General features: G+C 34.7%; 1 protein-coding gene across 2 annotated transcripts in view; it reads right to left on the bottom strand.

The window, feature by feature from the left end:
- Positions 1-766: 766 nt before the first annotated feature.
- Positions 767-17712, bottom strand: part of LOC107714331 (RUN domain-containing protein 3B) — a 17645-nt gene continuing 699 nt past the window's right edge. For both annotated transcript variants that reach the window (XM_016520143.1, XM_016520144.1), the window contains exons 2-11: positions 13258-13373; positions 12246-12379; positions 11344-11429; positions 10294-10383; positions 9921-10001; positions 9655-9826; positions 7841-7998; positions 4466-4612; positions 3802-3929; positions 767-2543 (exon numbers count right to left, since the gene is read on the bottom strand). In XM_016520143.1, the coding sequence (XP_016375629.1) occupies positions 2398-2543; positions 3802-3929; positions 4466-4612; positions 7841-7998; positions 9655-9826; positions 9921-10001; positions 10294-10383; positions 11344-11429; positions 12246-12379; positions 13258-13373 (1258 nt within the window). In that variant the 3' untranslated portion in view covers positions 767-2397. The remainder of the gene's footprint in view (positions 2544-3801; positions 3930-4465; positions 4613-7840; positions 7999-9654; positions 9827-9920; positions 10002-10293; positions 10384-11343; positions 11430-12245; positions 12380-13257; positions 13374-17712) is intronic.

The raw sequence follows: 17712 nt of genomic DNA, 5'->3' as shown, positions 1-17712 counted from the left end.
AAAGGCAGACGAGACATTCTTCAACACTAAGAACATGGATGTTCAGCCAGGCGATGTACAAGACTATTTTAGATGGGAATTCTGCATACGTGTTTCCCTGGAATTTCTGTTATTACTGTGCTGATGCTAATGAGTAATCATACACACTTCTTAATATCTTCAATTATTGTCATACATTACTCATGGCTTGGCGTGCCTCTTAAACTGACTTTATAAACAGGTCTGTTTTTATGATCAAATCACACTAGTAACACTTGAATGTTAATTTCTGAAAATGATCAGCAGCAGTATTAGGAGTGATCCATTAAATTTAACTTCAAACACAACTCTACCAATTAATTCTAAAATTAAACCTTCCATTGAAATAAAAATGGGTTCAGACTAGGGCAGTCAATTGATAAAAAATTAATTAAATACTGCATATTAATTATGACATTCTGATTTTGTAATCAAATTAACCACAAAAAAAGCCCCCTACACACTGTAAAAAAAATTCTGTAAAATTTACGGTACACCTGAACAGTGATCTCTCGCTCTTATTCATGCACTCTAAAAGAATGCTGGGTTAAATACAACGCAGTGCTGGGTAAAATAGGGACAAACCCAGCAATTGGGCTGTTTTGACCCAGCGGTTGGGTTACTACCCAGAAGGTTGGGTTAAACATTTAACCCAACCGCTGGGTCAAAACAGCCCAATTGCTGGGTTTGTCCCTATTTTACCCAGCACTGGGTTGTATTTAACCCAGCATTTTTTAGAGTGTAATGATGATAACTGCAGCAGATGAGAAAAGCATGGAATGGACATTAAAATATACTGTATATATATATATTGGCTTTGAAGTCAATATATAATTTATGTCCGTCTCATTGAACACCACTGGCCTATAGTCCACAGCCTCATTATACAGTCAAAAACAAAGTGGTACTTTAATCTTGATTTGCTCTGGAGGTAGGAAAATGACAACATTTACGTACAAATTAGAGGAAATGATTAACTTGAATATTGTTTTTCTTACTTTTTTTTTTTAATAATTAATCCCATTAAATTGACAACACTAGTTCAGATGTTTACAGGTGAAGTTAAAGATCTTTGCTTTAGATTCTGAATACATTCTTGTTCCAGTCCATTATGCATCATATTATTTATCATCCATATTATTCTTATTAATTATATAAATGCATGGCAATGCTTTACACCAGTGCACATTAGCCACTATCTGTGAGTGACGGTGGGAAAAAATGCAAAACCGATGTTTGAGTGCAGTATGATTATGTAAATGACAGAACTCATAAATATGTAAAACCTCTCCACATAAGAGGACAGAGTGAATCTCAAACACTTCAGTTAAAAGCCAGAGACGAGAAATAAATGTATACACATCCACATTCAGCACACCAGAGAATTTTCTGAAATCACATTCCTCTTACTCCCTAAAAAGACAAATGATGGCAAATGAACAAAGCAATGTTTGTTGTTCACAATTCTGTCCTAATTGGACAATTCAACAATATTAGGGCTCCAGCTTTTCCATTTTGATACAGATCACTCATTTCTCACAATCCAAACAATTTCTGATGGATACAATTAGATTAACGTCCTAAATATTTTTCTTACTGAATAACACAGCTATATGTTCATGTTAATATTTTGAAAGCGGTGTTAAAAAATAGTTTAAAATGTATTTTACTTGGCATGCTGATTCTAGTTTTTATTAAAGGGGACCAAAATGTGTAGAGAGGGGCCAGATTAATCACAATAATTGATATAATTTACAATGAAATGTGGATTTAAGAGGAGGCTTGCAACTAGAATTTTTTCTTAAAATAAAATATTAAATTAAATATATAAAAATATTTCCTACATAGCTGTGCTAGTATAGCTGTGATGTGCTATGCTGTTTTTGTTTTTTTTATAAACTATAAGTTTCGATGGGGCACTGAAGTTAAATCAAAGTTTATTAATAATTCAGTATAATTCCACACAGGACAAATTTTATGAGCAGAAGCAAAAATAAAACACCATGAAAACCTTTATCTATAGACTTTCCAAAAACAGCAAACATTTGAACTGGGTAGATAAACAAAATTTCACAAACAACTGAAATTCACTGATGTCCTGAGTCAAGACTGTCATTCATCGTGATACATTATGCTCAATATTCACTAATGCTAATGCTTACACTAGCTATGGACTTCAGATTTGCACTTCAAATTAAACTAAAACCAGTCGGGATAGCACTGGGGTTTCATCTTGTCTAGCTGAAATGTCTCTTAGAAGCTCTGAGGATGATACCGATAGGTAGCTTTTCTTTCTTCACTTCAATTTGAAGCCCACACCATCTCAAGCAGGCTGGTGTGTTTGTGTATGCATTTATACAGTATGTCCATACTTGTCTCTCAGGATGGAGTCAGTCCTGGGCTGGTCATGTCTGTTGTTGGACTGGCCAGATACTCGCTGGACTTCAGACTGGCTAGAGATTTGTAACTGGCCATTGAGGTTAAGGAACCACACAAACCCCTCAGAGACGGAGTATCCTCTTTCCCTGTGAAAACACAAGCACATATACACACAGTAGTAGAGTGTGGAGACATCACTGATATCATTTCACACAGGAGCGAGGATGTTATTATTAAACAGACAAAGGGCAGAGCAGTAACCACAACATCTGCGCAATAGATGTATCAATAGTTGTTATTGTTAATTAAAAATAAAACTATAAAAAATTGAGTTGGGTAATTTAAATAAATCTGAAATAAAATAAAAGCGTTAGATGAAAAACTAATAGTTACCAAGGCAACATTTCAAATTTTTGTTTAAGCTTTTAAAGTACTTAACTAAAAACCTAAATAAAAATGCATTAAAGCTAAATAAAGAAAAAAGCGCATAAAACATTACTAAAATATAAACAAAAATTATACTGAAAATATCAAACTAAAAGCTAATTCAAAATATTAATAAATACTATAATAGAATAAAAATAATACTAAAATAACTCTAGAGATACTTTACCTACCCCACAATGCATTGCTCTCAGCCTGACTGTTAACTGATGAATGTTGACAAGTGAACAAACCGAAAGCAATATCAACTGTGATTTAAGAAAATCTTTTTTTTTAAATTCCAATTTAATCGCATTTTGCATTTTTTTAAGACAGTTAACTGTTCTTGTATCATTTACATTTTGTCAGTTTCAGTTCTGCAAAAATAGGAAAAATACAAATACACAAATATTGTAATTAGAAAAATTTATTTATACATGATTTATGTGTTTTATACATTCATTTTATTTGTCCTGCCTGTATGCTAATTTTAAGAGGCGTGAGGACCTCATTTTGAGATTATTTCCAGTCTTAACTTTTATAAAGAATATCTCTTTGGGTTTGAGACTTTAGTCTTTGCAACTTTAGGGATCTTATCTATTTACGAACAGCTTGTAACACTCCAAAGAGAAAGGAAAAATTGAAATCGCATCATATGACCCCTTTAAATTGAAACTCCAAACTACATGAATCATTCTAGAAATGAAAATTTGGGTACATTTTCTAAATAATGTCACAATGCATAAATTCTTAATTGTCTTAAAATATGCCTTATTTTCTTTGAGTAAATATAATTTCCCATTTTTCTTCCTTTTATTGTCTGGTGTCTTCATGAGATTCACACAGATACTGAGGAAGGGATGCTGTTATCTTCCCTCAGGTGGAGAAATGTCTCTTCCAATGCAAAATGGCATCATCTATAATAGAGCTGGTTATCAGAGAATGATGTCACCATAGCTGACTCACACACACATCACAAACCTTCTCTGTGCCAGTGTGTAAGTCCTGCCTTGCTCTCCAGACTGTGTGTGTTCAGTTGTGCTGGATCCAGAGACATCTGAGAGAGACTCGTATCTGCAGAAAGCTGCTCCAAACTCTGGAAGCTTTTCCTGTGGTCACACACGCATGGTTTAAAGTCATGAAATAAGTAAAGAACATGTTGATGTCACAAAAGAAAAAATAATAATATTTCAATATTCAATAGTGAAAATCTAACAAGGATCACTAGTGACAATAATTGAAATCTATACACATGACAGTAATAAAAATCTGGGGAGGAAATGTGCTTAATTGACATGAAAACAATATAATTAACTGAAAATAACATGATATGTTTTCATGAGAAACACCACTTAAGTTTGGGTTACAATTAGAGCAGTCCATTTAATAACCTCTGTAGGTTATCAATACATGAGAATGATGGCTGTAGGAAGCATGCCAATACTGTAATGTGATTTGAGAGCTGCAGACGTGAGCTAAAACTACAGCCTGAGAGCCTTTGCTTCCTGGATCATTCGCTGAGCACGAGCAACTCAACTGGAATCCAATATTAGATGAGTTGTGGTGTGAAGTTGCATGTATCTCATAAGGATGTGCGTGATCTGAGAGGATACTTTCATGAAATACAAAAACAGAAAGCACATACTCTTCCCATGGTCCTGTGCATTTCCTGTACAGGAGCGTATCCAAGGCAACTGCATTGGTATCCAAGGCAGCAGGTGAGGGCCATTGGTTTGTCAGGTGCGAGGTAAGCTCCTGTCTGGAGCGAAGGTCATAGTTCTTCATCACAGTCCTGGAAAAACAAATATTATCATTTAAAGAGACAGTGCTAAAAAGCTGAAAATGCAGTATATATATATATATATATATATATGAGGGCTACATGATCAGTCGCATTTTCATCGCGATCACAATTTCAGCTTCTCTCGATGAATCACAAATAATAATTTTGATACTGGCCAGCCTTGAACCGCATAAACACATTTCATTACACCAAATACACAAAATAATGTTCTTTTTTAGCAACGTCATATGACCCCTTTAACATGAATTTTATTTGACATTGCCGTTATCGTGCACTGGTAACAAGTCTCCACTAGCTTTCATGCTTGGGGTTGCCAAATATCAAGATTTTCCCCTAAATCCCCCAAATCAGAGCTTTTCTTTTAAAAACATATTTTCTGCCCAGTGTTTCACTTAATCCTTCCCAAACAGGCAAAGATGTGAAAACGCTCATGTGCTCAGTGCAGATGATCTGAAAACACACAAGCATATGTTAGAGTTTAGCGATCTCCATTCTGCTCAAATAAAAGTGGCATAGTCTACAGTCAGTCTGCGTTCCTTCACGAGGCCGCTTGTGCTGTTTGCTGCTACTAAATGTTGAGCAAACCTTCTCACTGACAGCTGTAATAAATCCAAACATAAATCTCGACCATATTGTTTGTGATTGAGGTCAGTGAATAAATGCACTTACGCAACCTCTGTGCTATGTACAAAGTAAAAATTGTACACAATTTGGAATTATCAGAATTAGTATTAGGAACTTAACAGCTTTAGCTTTTTAAAAAGATTTTACCCATTTTCATAATGTAAATCAGTTGAAAACTACATAAGACACTTCTGTTTTCAGTGTTTAGCTATTGATGAAAATGGCTAAAAGAAAAAAGATGACAAGTATCGTTTGTTGAAGTCCATCTATACGAATTTGCATTTGTGGAGCAATCTGGACGCTTTTATTTTTTTCTTGGAGCAAAATAATCATGATAATCATTGTGCAGCCTTAATTTATACAGTAGGAAATCAACCAGGCTTGTCTAAATATTTACCTTTTATCATACAACCTCCTGCCCAAACCTTCTCCAAAATCCATCTTTATCAAGTCACTGATCAAAGCTTAACATCTGGAACATGGCATTCAGTGTCAAATATTCTCATCCATAAAAAGAGTCTTTAACCTCAGCAATTGGATTTCAAAACTGACTACTCAGCTGTAAAATCACTAATAGTGGTCTGCTAGCACTCACGGACATCTGTATTGATTCGCCCAGATGGTCCGCAGCAGCTGATACAGAGAAACACAAACAGCTTCTCATGGACTTGTATCTACTTAGATAAACATCATATAACCAAGTACAAGTACTAACTAGCATACTGCACACTGCATAGTATACACTACTGTTCAAAAGTTTGGGGTTGGCAATATATTCACACAATATTCACACAAATATTGTGAAATATTATTACAATTTAAAATAACTGTTTTCTATTTTTATATATTTTCAAATGTAATTGATTCCTTATGCAAAGCTGAATTTTCAGCATCATTACTCCAGTCTTCAGTGTCACATGATCCTTCAGAAATCATTCAAATGTGCTGATTTGCTGCTCAAGAAATATTTCTTCTTCTTCTTAATGTTGAAAACAGTTGTGATGTTCTGGGGAAAAACGAGTGCCAAGAAAAAAGTACATCCAAACAACGCACGCTTTCTACTCCCATCAGTTTCTCCTCTAGTCTTTCATTCACTCCCCCTTGTCCATCAATCAAATCCTCTCTCCGCTTACATGCTGCCATCATCTATTAACTTATTTGCACCTGTCTCCATAGCAACCCTGCTCTGGTCGAGCTTTGACGTCTCCTCGATTACACAGATCTCCAGAGCTCAGTTAAACCATGAACTCCAGCTGTCTGAGAGAATGAGAGGAGAAACGAATCGGAGGACTCAGGAGGCAGAAAACATTCAGACATCATCCGTACTGACACTCTGCAGCCATGGAAAACACTAAAGATGAACCGTTCTTCTGCTACACAGCATCAGATGATAAATGAGACCACCCTGCAAGATAACAAACCTTTCCTCTCCCTTAACAGCACATTTTCATGAGCCTGAATTATACTTACACAGGCAAGTTTGCTAGACAGTTGTGCCACTTTTGCGTGAAGCATTTCAGCATGAAATCCAGTGTCATATTCACTAATCAACCACTGTTCAGTTTAATCAGGTTCAAAATGTGCTGAGTTTGCCTAAAGTATTCACCTATAGTTCACCTAAAAATGAAAGTTCTGTCATCATTTATATATTTCGATAAATATTGGTAATCAAGCAGTTGCTGCAGTCCCTATTTACTTCCAGAGTATGGAATAAATGCTATGGAAGTCAGTGGGAACCATAAACTGCTTGGTTACTCACATTCTTCAAAATATGTGTGTGTGTGTTCAGCAGAACAAAAAAAAATCATACAGGTTTGGAACAACTTGAGGGTGAGTAAAATGATGACAGAATTTTCATTTTTGGGTGAACTATTCCTTTAACACATTGTGTTTCTTTTTAACATGTCATTTCTATGCAGATTAGATCATTTATAGATCATTCAAGTTTAAAAATCACAAATGAAAGCTAAATAGAAAAAAATAAAACTTAACAAAAAACACAAAGGCACATAACTAAATTACAAAAATTTAACTAATTAAACTGAAAATATAAAAACAATATAAAAATACTAAATACAATATATATATATATATATTAACATCAATGTTGAAAACAGTTCTGCTGTTTAATATTTTTGTGGAAACTGTTATGCATATATTTTCATGATTCTTTGATTAATAGAAAACTCAAAAGAACAGCATTTATTTGAAATATAAATCTTTTTTAACATTATAAAAGTATTTACTGTCACTTTTGATCAATTTAATGCATCCTTACTGAATAAAAGTATAATTTCTTTAAAAAAATAAAAATACAAAAAATACAAAGGCACGTAACAAAATTACAAAAATGTAACTGTAATTAAAATTAAAACTGAAAATATAAAAACAATATAAATATACTATAAAAGCACACACACACACATATATACATACATATATAATATATAAATTAACTGAAATTTAAACTAAAAATATAAAAATAATATCAAAAGCATATATATATATGTGTATATAAAAGAGGTGATATATATACACACGCACACACACACACACACACATAATACTAAATTAGCACTAGTTCAAACTTACAGCTGATCCTGCAGCTCCAGTATGATGATCTCCAGCTGCTCTTTCTCCAGTTTGTGGCTGATTTCGGTGTCTGTGAGCCGCTGCAGTAGAGATTTATTCTGAGAGACAGACTCAGAGAGCTGAACTTCCCTCAGACGCACCAGCTCCTCCAGATAACCCTAAACAATTATAATAATTCATGTGATCTGTGTCAGTATTTGCTAGTCTTGCTCCCGGGTCCCCCCCAGGATGTCTCTCTTATCTAACACCCACCTGACTGACTCATCCACTCATCAGTACAGACCCCACGACCTGATTTGAGGGTCTCAGACTAGATACTTAAAATGTGACACACTCAGGAGCACTGAGAATCCCTGATCTAGAAATATTCACGCTCAGTTTAACATTCAAAGTTAATCACACAGAATACAGAAAACTAGAGTACTGCTTACTGCATATGGCACACAAAATACATATACAGTCTATATATGACAGAATACATTATATACTACATACTGTGATGGCTACAACCACTATAGTATTTATGGTAGTCCTGTTTGGTAGGGTGAGTACGGTAGTTTCTAGCCTCGCGTCCTTTATGAATGGCATGGCATTAGCTTTGGAGTAATGGTGGCGTGCACACTGAATGCCAGATGGGTAGCTGTTGTTAGGTATGTGACAATGTTTGATGTAATACTTTTTAAAAGTGTGATATTTTGTATAATCATGTGCATTAAAATGTTTTGTGCAGACGGCAATGATGGTTTGTGCCAGATTTGGAAAACTGTTGTTGTATCTGGTACTAGGTATGTGATATATATATGGTTGAAGTGTATGTTTGTTTTATATTGTGCTGTATTTAAATGTATTGAAATGTGTATTTTTGTATTTATATATGTTATTCGATGTGTGGTGTTTTAAAAATTATTTTGAATGTTCTAGCCCAATAATGAGGGTGTCTTTCTGGCTCTGTTTTAGGAGCTGGCCTGTGTCACTGTTTTGAATTACTATTTAAGTCCGATTATACCGAATACCCTTCCGGTATCAACTTGATACCAGCTAAGCCTATTTATGAACTTTTGTCGAGTTGTTAATAAATGGCGGTTACATGGACGATTTGAGTAGAGAAATCTATTGGTTGTCATAGATAGGCTTTACAATACTATTAAAAAACGTATGTAAACAGCATGCAGCGTGACTGACTACAAAGATTTTTTAACATACATTTTTTAACATACTTTATGTTAAAATTCCTCTATGGTCGTGAAAAACAACACCCTTTTTACCTTGTCAAAAACAAGCGACTCATTTCGGTGCATGTCTCTTTAAATGATAATGAGCTATTGCTCACCCCACCCCTCTCTTCCGTGGGGCGTGTCGTCACAAGAGGCGTGAATTGCTGCCTTGGACTCCGTATATAGCTTGGAGATGGTCTTATTCAAATAGCTAGCTATCTACTTAGAAACATGCTGCAAACTGAAACAGCTCGCTGGATGACAGTTTCAGACTCAGACAGCCCACAACAAACTGGCTGCATTTTTCTATTCAGCTTTTCTGAGCTGGCAGACACACCAGAAACCTAACTAAATGCAAAGAAAGCTAAAAAAGTGAAATTTTCATCCGATGTCCCCTTTAATGCAGCATGCTCAAAAGTTGATTTTCATGCACAGCTAATGAAAACCAAGAAAAGGGAAGCTCACTTTGTGCTCTGGTTGTGTACTATGCATTTTGGCAACTGCAGTAGATGTGGGTATTCTATGCATAGAAAAATTCAGCGTACTGCACCCAGTAGGCTATACATACTGCATAAACAGTACGATTAGTAGTCGCCTCACCTTCTGTTCCAGCACGACTCTGTATTTCTGCTCTAGTCTTTTGCTCTTGCTGTACCAGGTGCTCGGATCGGCCATCAGACTGGCGGCCATGTGGGATTCAGGAGTGCCTGCTTCACTGCCGCTGCTGCCCATCGTTCTCATTTCCTCCTCATCACTGCTGATGCTGTCAGAACTACAGCACACACATAAATAATATTCAATCACAAGCATTAAGAAGGCATAAAGTCTGTTCACAATGCCAGCATGTTTTTATGTAGTGCTCTTACGTTTGTGTGAATTTAAGGTATGGTGTGTAGTCAATGACGACAGGACAGCTCTCATCAAGCCCCTCCCCTTTCAGACAGAAACTGTCAATCAAGAATGAAAATTTCAGCATAAGCCAACAAAGGCACTTCATTTGATGAGAATGTCACGGTGGTAGAGTACTGTATTATGGGAAGTGATTATCCTACAAAACAATACAGAGGCTGTTCTCAGCATCTATTTTTGCGTGTGTATGTGTGTGTGTGTTTGCAGCTTGTGTCAGCAGGTGTTTATAGAGCACCACCCATATAATGAATGATCAGCATCCTGTCCTGCTGTGGCATAGCTGAATGTCACTGCCTCCCACAGAAAGGAAGTGAATGAACATGAACGTACCTGAAGTCAATGGCATTCAGTCCAATCAGTGTATCTGCCAGAAGCCCCGCCTCCTCACCCAGAACTACAGCCCCCTCCTCATAAAACCTCCTGACAAACAAACACACAAAACTGATGAAGACCAGAGAAGAACAATTAGCAGCACTTTTGTATTCTCGGTCATTTGTAGTTGCTAATTTTTTATTTTTTTTTTCATTTTTAAATGTAGATACATACACTACCACTCAAAAATTTGGGGTCAGATAACATTTTTTTTTAAAGAAATTAATAAATTTTAAATTAATCAAAGGTTGCAAATACATTTACAATGTTATAAAAGACTATTTCAAATAAATGCTTTCTATTTCTCTAAGAATCCTTAAAAAATGTGTTTCCACAAAAATGTGTTTCTCGCCATTTCCACAAAAATATTAAGCAGCACAGCTATTTTTAACATCGATAATAATAAGAAATATTTTTTGAGCAGCAAATCAGCATATTAGAATGATTTCTGAAGGATCATGTGACGATGAAGACTGGAGTAATGATGCTGAAAATTGTCTGTGATACTTCCAGGTTTTTTAAGATCATGGGAACCCTGGCATTTTCAAGATGAAGTGTGTAATTTCAGTGTCAGTGTTTCATTGTGACAACAGACTGAATTGCCAAAATACTGATATTTTCCGCCCATCTTCAACTGTTCAAACAGGTAGTCCTGCCACCAAACTAAAACCACTGAGTTAAACCAGACATTGACATGTCGGACTGCTCATAAAAAAGCAATGTTTTGATAGTGCCACAGTGACTTTTATGAAGTCAAGCTATAAATGGCTGATGTCTCTGCACATTAAACTGGTAAGGTACACATGGAAGAATCATTGATGAAACAATGCATTTTTGTAGACTAAAAAGCTAAAAAGTCATATGGTGCTGCTTTTATTTCAGTAAAGTCGCAATGTTTAAACAATCCATGTTGTAGAGAGGTTGACAACAGAGACTCATAAAAAGATTTGACCACAATCAAATATAAGAGTCTCAGTGTGTGTGTGTCTGAGTGCTGCGGAAAGATACCTTGTAGTTTTGAAGTCTCTCAGAGCTGCAGAGATGTATTCAGACAAACGCTTCTCCATTAACGCCACTCTCATCCAGGCACGACCCTGAGAGAAAGAACGAGAGAGAGAGAGAGAGAGAGAGAGAGAGAGAGATGCTCTTACCTGTCAACCACTGAAGCCTTTAAAACTGAGTAACATCACAGCATCTGAGCCGGCTATCTGTCTTAGTTGAGCGCTTGTGACTGAATCATCCAAGATGGATGACAATACCAGATTTAAACAGGACAAGTCTGATCTTTTTATAATTTGTGATAGCATGAGAGTGTGTTATTCTTTGGTGAAATATGACACCAAACCAATGTTGTTATTGTTAACTAAAACTATTAAAAATAATTTCCCTTAAATAAAAATAAAAAATCTGAAATAAAAAATAAAACGTATATAAATATTTAGTACAAAAAAAAATTTAAACTCATAAATATGAAATGTTGCATTGGCAACTATCTAAAATAAAATGAATTTCTAAAATTATTGAAACTAAAACTGAAATATGAATTAAAGCTAAATAATTTTTTTTTAAAAGTAATAAAAATAACAAAAGCACATAATAAAGTTACTCAAATGTAAACTAAAATTAAAATAAAAACTAAAACTGAAAATTGGAAATGTTGCATTGGCAACTAACTGAAATAAAATAAGTTAAAGTACTAAAATTACTAAAACTTAAATAAGTATACATTAAAGCTAATATAAATATAAATTAAAGCTAAATAAAAATATATATAAAAATGACATGTAACAAAATTACTGAAACTTAAACTAAAAATATAAAAATAAAAGATAATTCAAAATAATAATAAATACTATAACTGTATATAAATAATACTAAAATAACACTGCAACACAGACGTGTGTCCTGACCTTTGCTCTAGAGCTGCGGACGTTCTCCATGTTCTCGATGCTATGGATGCAGCTGTGCGGGACTTTACTACACGCCACACGTATGTAATCCCAGAAACTGCGCGGGCTCTCGTAGCCAAACCAGCTGACCTGACCTACAGCGGGAAAACACACACACAATGCAGTGTAAAAGCAGATTGATTCCTCAAGAAGGGCTGTGTATTCATTTAGATGCAAAACTATTCTAGAAGAACAAAACACTGTGTTTTAGTGCAGTGACATTGTGGGTAAATATCTGAGCTAGTAATTGAAAGGGTTGATTCTGACAAGTGACGAGCTCCACAGGAACTTTTAGCTTTTTAAGCCATTTCAGAGAACATACATTAACATGGAGTGATCAAATATTGCTGAAAGTCTGAAAAACACTGATATGTAAGTGAGCGTGAGAGCTGTTTTGTCATGCTGTGAGAGTCGTCTGAGCTCTTCTAACCCAAAATGAGACACTCAGTGCTGTATTTATACCTCATTACAGCAGCAGGAGTGTGTGTGTGTGTGTGTGTGTGTGTGTAGGTCTTTTAACAGCATGTATCACAGCATCACTATGCAATAATGTGTGTGAAGCTTCTGGCACAGCTCACTTCAACAGTTATTCTGAGTGTGTATGTCAGTTCATTTGTTGTCTAAGGCGCTGCCAATTGTATGTTGTTTTTTGTATTATATGCATAATATATTATAAAATTAAATATATTTAAAAAATGTAAATTAAATAAAAAATAAATGAAAATACATACAAACACACACACATATTCTAAAAAATAAAAAATACATAAAATCACTGGTAATTTAGTTTAATGACTACCCTCTCTCTTAGAATGCAACAGGCTGTTTTTTCTACAATAACTTTAAATGTAAATGCCCTATTCACATATGAAATAATAAAGTTGTTTTGCTGTGCTCACACACGCTCAGTGTTTATTATCAAGTCCAGTTCAGTTTGCTAAAAATGTGCCATCTTGTGTATCTTGTTCCTTACCTTTCAGTCTATGGCTGAGAATATGTTCTAGAATGGAGACAAAGTTGATGAACTCAGCAGATGTGTCGTCTATCGTCTCAAAACATGAGCGATCAATGAGGGTCTTCACTGAGAACCTGTGTACTCAAACACACACAATCATGCGCACAACAGAAATTTACACAATACAGTTTAAACTCACACAAACATCTCTAATAGCTAATACAGTAAAACACTGACAAACTTCAGTCTTATAAATAATTAACATTATTATGCTGCCTTCTAAGATTTGGCCATATTTTAATGCATGTCATAATGCATTAAATATCTTTTAATGCTCAGTTATTATATTATTTTTTTATTATTATTAGTTTTATTTATTTTAGTTTTAGTAATTTATTATATAAAAAATTTAATTTTTTTAATTTTAAAGCAGCACTATGTAACTGTTTCTGTGTTCAAAATTTGCTAAATGTATATAATGAGCGAGTACATCATGAATTCATCTTCCAAACCGAGTTTTTGTCTTATTCCGAATCACTACGCTACGCTTATAATAAGCACTTATATTTGGACTATTGTAGCCTGGTGGACTATTTTAGCCTGGTCGGGTCGTCACCGCTGCGGAATAACACATACCTGCGTGAATCGCCATAGACATAAACTTATAGAAGTAGCTCCGGTTGGAATGTTCTTCCGCGGGATGTGTGCAGTTCTGTTTATTAACCGCTAGAGCGCCAAAAGTTACATAGTGCTGCTTTAATTTCAACATTATTGTAATTAACAAAAAAAAAAAAAAGATTTAATACTTTTAGTTTTAGTTAACAATAACAATGCTGCTATTTGGACACAGTGACACACACACAAAAAACCCCAGAAAACTAAGAGTTCATCAAGGAGATAAATAGACATCTAATTCAGAGCTAAAATAAGCTGAGTCTTAATAAAGCTAAAGCTTTTAAAAAACCCTAAAAGTGCATTTGAGTCAATGGAGATGTTTTGTGTTCTGTGGAGAACCATTAGTGACGTTTATTGTGGTCTCATCAAATGTAATTATGGCATAAATGACTGTCCTTTTCATTATCGGCAGCTACTGTGCTTTTATGTGTCTCCTCATGACTTCCAAATACCCAGCAGCTAGGGTTGTAACAATTCACTCAACTCACGATGCAATACTGATTTTTTCTTTTTCTTTTCTTTTTCTTTTTTAACAAAATTAGATTTAAGACCAATTAAAAATGAAAAGATGTCCTTTTATTATTGCTTGGACAAAATGCTGAAAAATTCTTCGTGAAATTGAAATATGAAATTTTAAAATAAACCCCAAATCAAATAAACAAATAACACAAATAAAAGAAATCTCTTCATATAACAAACTAAGGCTTTGCCTGTGCTCTTTCCATTCAGTTATAGGCAACTACTGTATTTTAATCATGATCCAAACAAAGATGCTGAATAGATGCTGCATGAGTAGTTTTTAATCTAAATTAAGACTGTATAATTTCGAAATCTGAAGCAAAACAGAATAGTCTGACTTTAACTTTGTGAAATTATGCTACATAAAACATCTGAACGAGACGGAAACAGCAGAGAGGGTGAATGAGACGCAGATTCACTCTCTGACAGCAGGTGGCGCTCATGGAACAGCAGCGATACAGCGTTTCCTTGGTTACCGCTGTAAACAAAGCAGCGCAGCGCTTATAAATAATACTACATTAATATGCATTATACAGAGTCGAGATGAAAAGAAAATATCCTCTAAACTTCTCTAAAGACAGTCAGTTCCCTCAGAGATAAATTCATATAAACTATGGGGTATACCCCCCACTGTATCCTGATTCCTTTAATATCTCAACCGATTTGAATCGTCACATATTTGTATCGATTTTCAACCGGCTCGCGGTGCATCATTTCATCCCTACCAGCAGCCTTCATGCAAATGTCATTTCAGAGATAATTTCACTTCTGATATTTCCTTTCTAAAACACACAGAGCAAATGTGGGGGGAGGGGAAGAAAAAAATGAGTGTAACTGTTAAATATCATCTTTAAAAAAAACGTACAAATCAAAACTGGTATGAAATGCACAGCAGCATGCCAAGGATTTGCAAACACCTGAAAGCTTATGTGTGCATTATTTGGAATGTTAAAATTCTCCTTCTTATGCCTAAAACTAAAACTATTACAAATTTTTGGTACATTAAATAAAGCACAAATAAAATAAAATATATATATAGATTAGATTAAAAACTAAAACTTGAAAAAAAAGGGAAATGTTGCCTTGGCAACTAACCAAAATAAATAATTACTAAAATGACTAAAAATGAAATAAAAATAAAGCTAAATAGGAACATGCTTAAAAACATTTAAAAAATGTCATAAGCACATAACAAAATTACTAAAACCTAATTGATGATTAAAATGAAAACTGGCAATATAAATATAAAAGTTCATTCCAAATATTACTATAATTGTATATAAATTACACTAAAATAACACTTACAGTAAGTGTGATAATGGTAAAACTTTTGCAGTGTAATAAAGTCATGTGGCACCAATTATATTACTGCTTCTTGAAATGTTTATTGATACACAGTATTTTATGGCACAGAGAGAGATTTGAAAACACTTTAAAATAACCACACAAAATTGTCACGGTCTGATACTCATAAAACCATCCACAGAATTTCTGAAGTAGCCATCCTGTGGCAACTCACGTAGATTAACCCAGCCTGACATTTCAGTTTAGATGGTCCCAAATTCTCTGGACTTCTTTGAAGTTTCATGGCCTTTTTAAGAGCATTGATCTAGAGCAATTATTCAGATTACAATCAAATATCTTCATTCAAGACGTTCTGACAACATGAACTTCCTTTCATAATTCTTTGAACGTCAGAGACTTTCATCACTCAAAAAAAAAAAAAAACCTGCAGTGATTTATTTCAGTCCTGAACGAACTCTGGATCAGATATCACAGAATAAACATGAGAGGAAATGGATTTTGCTTATCTATTCCTCTGTTCTTTCTTCCTCAGACACACACAGTAAAAATCTCTTTATTTGTCTGAGCTGTGAGCTTCGGTCTTACTGTGATTGTACATGTGTGGACACGTCACACTCGAAGCCTTTTGATTGGCTGATTCCTGCTGTGCCCCCTCATGGGTATGACATTCATTTGTGTTCAGACTGACGCTTTTCCTGCTTCAAATGTGCCCTTTGTGGTGTTGCCTAATTAGACATATAAATGTAATTAATCATATTCCAGCAAGTGGCATTAAAAGTTCATTCAGTTTTATTTAAAACAATGTGAATCTGGCAACGCTTTATTACGTTGCTTCTTGCACATTTCTCAACACTTTCAAAGTGAAATGTCCAGTGAATGGCACAAAAGTGTGTTCAGTTTTATCAACAAACAAAAAAAGTGTATTAAAATTGTATCGTTCTGATACTTGAGTTTGATACTGTCTGTTTGAAAATAAACCACCTACACTAAAGTGTACACTAAGCCTACAGTGTTAACAAAAGCAGACATTAGATAAAAATGCATTTTCTAAAGGAACCATGCCATTTTGGCTTGATTACACAAGGCTTTGAACTATTTTATCATGACTCATGATTCACAGGGCTCGCATCGCAAGTGCACTGCTGTAGCAGGTGGGCTACCGAACAAGTCTAGTACGTTAGAAAAGCCATACATGTGGAGCTGGTTATGTGATCCAGACATCAAAGTGTATTAGTTTACAAATCATTGTTTAAAACAAAATTAGGTAGAGGCATGTTTTTCCAGTGAGTCTAGGTTGCATATTTTGCATTTATTGTAGTATGTTAAATAAAACACATTGCATATGCAACAATAAATGTTTTAAACATTGGCACATGGCAAACTTTTATCAAAAAATAAGTCAAGTTGATATCACTTCTGATTCACAAGTCACACTTAATAGAAGGTCAAATTGAGCTCACTACATTTTGGGATACAGTGCCCAGTGCAGTGTGATCTGGTTGCATACTGCACATTTTGGCAAAGGTAGTAGCAAGCCATCAAGGTAAAATACACATACTATATATAGTGTATTCTGCAGAAATAATTGATTGGTATGATAGCATACCAATCCAAACATCCAAGAAGATGTACTGTATCCACTTCCTTCGGCAAAGAGATACTACAACTATATAATCACACAAAATGGGTCACAAAGTTCTCAAGGTAGTTCGCAAGGTTTTGCGTATTTAAGCTCTTCATTCCCTACTAGTTAAAATCCTTGTTAAGTCTCAGTCATCACCAGCTATAAGACACAAGCTTTCCTAATATAAAAACTAACATCTAATAAAAAACTGCCATCAAATGGTGTAAAATATTCATATGTACTCTATCTCTGTTTTTTTTTGTTTGTTTTTTTGGTACACGTACCATTGCATTGTGTTTTTTTTTTTTTTTTTTTTTTAAAAATATATTTTCGCCGATTTACCTTTTTCC

Source organism: Sinocyclocheilus rhinocerous, unplaced genomic scaffold, assembly GCF_001515625.1.
Source record: "Sinocyclocheilus rhinocerous isolate Xijiao unplaced genomic scaffold, SAMN03320098_v1.1 scaffold629, whole genome shotgun sequence".
In the NCBI taxonomy this organism is placed as follows: domain Eukaryota; kingdom Metazoa; phylum Chordata; class Actinopteri; order Cypriniformes; family Cyprinidae; genus Sinocyclocheilus; species Sinocyclocheilus rhinocerous.
This window is presented reverse-complemented; position numbering and strand designations above follow the sequence as displayed.